The sequence below is a fragment of the Aplysia californica genome, unplaced genomic scaffold (genome assembly GCF_000002075.1).
Source record: "Aplysia californica isolate F4 #8 unplaced genomic scaffold, AplCal3.0 scaffold00501, whole genome shotgun sequence".
Classification (NCBI taxonomy): Eukaryota; Metazoa; Mollusca; class Gastropoda; order Aplysiida; family Aplysiidae; genus Aplysia; species Aplysia californica.
This window is the reverse complement of record NW_004797771.1, coordinates 552,533-555,866: the sequence shown is the minus strand read 5'-3', so window position 1 is coordinate 555,866 and position 3,334 is coordinate 552,533. Positions and strand designations below refer to the sequence as shown.

Below are 3,334 nucleotides of genomic sequence, written 5' to 3'. Positions count from 1 at the left end.
CACTGAATTACATGAGACAGATGTATGGCACGACGTTGTGATTTCGTTGCGCGAACAACACCACCAGTACTAGTGCTAGATCTAGCCCTAAAACTACTCCAGGATCCTAACTATCAGACACATCATATTCTGAGACACTAGAACTAGTAAAACGTACAGAAGTATCGAAAACGGCAAAATTATGTGATTCTTGTTCATGTGACTTAGACAACTTTAGTTTTTTGTGTTAGATTAAGCTTGAATGTTACTTTACTGTATAAAAAAAAAAATTGCAATAGGGTAGTTCTGAGAGTTGTGGTGATTTATTGAAATACTCCGAAAAACACCAGTCTTCAACGCTTGTGACTGGTGAAAGGGCCCAGTAGTAAGTGAGTTAAACATCTGAACATAGTCTAATACAAATGTCATCAAGCACATTACCTCGAGATATCGTAGAAATGTTCCACAAACGGCGTGGTAAGCCAACTTACGTGCTTTGTGCCAGGTCCCACACTTCCACGGCGCCTTCGTTCACACAGGCAAACACAGTGGAAGACCATGGAGACCAGCAGATATCGTTGACAGCTTTCTAAAAAAACATACAAAGAAACAAAGTTTGAAGAACAGAACCACATTGTCACAATCCTCCAACAAAACACCAGAAGGTAAAAGTAAAAGTAAAGTACATTAGTTTAACCCTTTATCTCCCTTGGGGGGAAACCCTCGGGGCCCCTTCTTTGGAACTAAATCTAAAAAATACAAAAACATCAGTAAATGGGTCATTAAATTAAAACAAGAGAACCTATTTTGATAGTTCTTCATCTAATGAATGAACTCCCGATAAAGACCAGTTTACGGCAACTGCAGGAAAGTAATTTGATGTCACAGTCATCGTAAAGGAATGTGCCCGAGCCGCTGTCAGCGACTCACCGACACAGGGGTTCTGACCGCGAGCCGCTGGGAGCGACTTGTCTAAGATAAAGAGTTAATCCCAGGTCATATCTGCGTGTCCCAGCAGTCAGGCTCCAGCCTCACGCAGCTATTTCCTGTCCCTGCAACCCCAGTGTGACCCGTGATATTGCGCACTTGGTCAAGTACGTCCACATAGGAGGCCATACTTTACTAGAACCTATCCAGAGTAAAGTTCATTCAAAGTTTCCTCATTTGCTTCAAAAGTGCACTTTGAATGGGCCAACGAACTGTACTATACAGTATAGTATAATACAGTAAATACTGCACTGCTCAGAGTTTTTTTATGCTTCAACAAATAATGTAAAAATCTCTTCTATTGGTCACCAATGTGGAGACTTCTACTTCTAAAGTACCTTTATGATCTTGAGAAAGATACTTCATCAAACCTTGCTAAAAAAATACCAACTTTTTGCAGAAACAAACAAACCTGTTTATATCATATATAAAGCAGAGTTAGGAGTAGTTTTTTAATTTTTAGTGTTTTACGGCACTTGCAACACAACAAGGTCATATACGTTCTGAAGATTAGAGGTGTTACAAGAGAGTAACAAACACAAAAAAGAAGGAGGGGAGATAAGGATGAAAGACCTCATCAGAGCACCCACCAACCACCTGAAGCACAGACAGAGAGACAAAACGCATCTCATCTAGTGGGTGGTTGGCGGGTGCTCTGGTGTGGTTTACTTCTTCTTTCTTATCAAACATCTATCGTCTTTATCTCCCCTCCTTCTTTTTTGTGTTTGTTACTCTCTTGTAACACCTCTAATCTTTGGCACTTCTATGACCTTATTGTGTTACAAGTGCCGTAAAACTCTTACTAAAAAAACCCCCCAACCATCTGGCCTTACCGTGCACGAGTGGAAGGAGAGGATGGGTTTGGTCTTGTCCTGATGCCACAGCTTGATGGTCCAGTCGGCACTGCAGCTCAGGAAGATGTCCGGCACAAAGGGAGACCACTGGATACTGTACACCGGGCCCTGGCCATGACACAGTTACGAGATACATACAGAAATCCTCTTGTAGGAAGTAGATCTACAGGAAGTAGACCACACCTGTCCCCATGGTTTTATGCACCCCGCTTAATTTAGCAAAATTTGATCATTTTTTTGGCATAATTTCTGATTATTCTCCTTTATCATTCTTTGTTAAAATTAACAGAATCGCATAATTTTCTATTATTGGGCTCAGTTTGCATAATTTCAGAACTTTTCTTGCATAAAATGACGGGGACAGGACCACACCACACTGCCCACCTGCCAAAAACAATTAAAAAGTATACAGTGGAGTCCCCTTAAACTTAAACCGAAATCCACAGGGACGTTGGATTTTCTTCAGTTTATCAGTGCTTCCAGTTTAGAGAGATTGCTCAAATAACGAAGAAAAAAACTGGGGATTCTATTATCTTTCCGTTTGCCACTTTTTAAGCATAAACTGTGTTCAGTTTGAGAGGACTCCACTGTCTATATATAAATATAATTTACATACATATGCACTAATGCTTTAGATCAAATAAACGATACAGGCCTACTACTCATTCATCAAGTGAAACAGTTACACAGATGGGATGCGGCTAGCGATGATTTGCACCACAAATATGCCTTAACACCATGGGGACCGGCCCCACACCAGCTGATCCTACCCCCACGACCGGAGCAGCCACCCACATCCCTTGTAATATGTACTCTTTTCCAAGACAGTTTTTCCCTTCTGATCAACTCAAACTGGTTTCAGTTTCAACTTTGATGAATTCGAAAGGGAAAGAACTCTTCTGTGCTTGAACAAGAAGTCGGAAAACATGGATCATTTTGAATAAACCTGGACTGGCTTGAATAAGTGGTATTGCCATTGCGTAAATTACATTGATGGTCTGATTCGGTCGGGTGCAGTTCGCGTATAAGTAAGTCAGTGGTCCCAAAGGTGTTAATAATATGATCTTACTGTATACAATTTCATACATAATGTATTATTCATAGAAAAGTACGACTGAACTCAAATTTATAGCACTTATTTTTTCTCAGATGAAACGGGGGTTGTTAACACAGCAAATTTCTGTTTAAGGCTACCATAAAATTTTAGAGCAAGGTTACCTAAACAATGTTTGCAAAAATGTTAATCAAAACAAGTCTTTTCATGCAATGTTTCTTTCTCCACATACAACTGCAATTTTGGAAAAAAAGTCATCAACCAAACAGTACGAAGACCTTTTTTCCTGCTTAATGTATTCCCAGTTTTTCACAACACAACTCTTTTTTCCCCACTTGTCTTCAATTCCATCCTCGCATGGACCACGCATACCATTAGGCAATGGCACAAGTATGGCTGTAGGTATTCATTCATCTTACATTACAACAACAGAGTTGTTTGTCAAATACAAACCCCCCCC

At 40.2% G+C, this 3,334-nt stretch overlaps 1 protein-coding gene across 4 annotated transcripts in view; it reads right to left on the bottom strand.

Moving 5' to 3' along the window:
* LOC101847756 (WD repeat-containing protein 78) overlaps positions 1-3,334 on the bottom strand; it is a 48,857-nt gene that overhangs the window by 5,955 nt on the left and 39,568 nt on the right. For all 4 annotated transcript variants that reach the window (XM_005105925.3, XM_005105926.3, XM_005105928.3 and 1 more), the window contains 2 exons: positions 1,800-1,928; positions 471-568 (listed from right to left, as the gene is read on the bottom strand). In XM_005105925.3, coding sequence (XP_005105982.1) covers positions 471-568; positions 1,800-1,928 — 227 coding nt within the window. The remainder of the gene's footprint in view (positions 1-470; positions 569-1,799; positions 1,929-3,334) is intronic.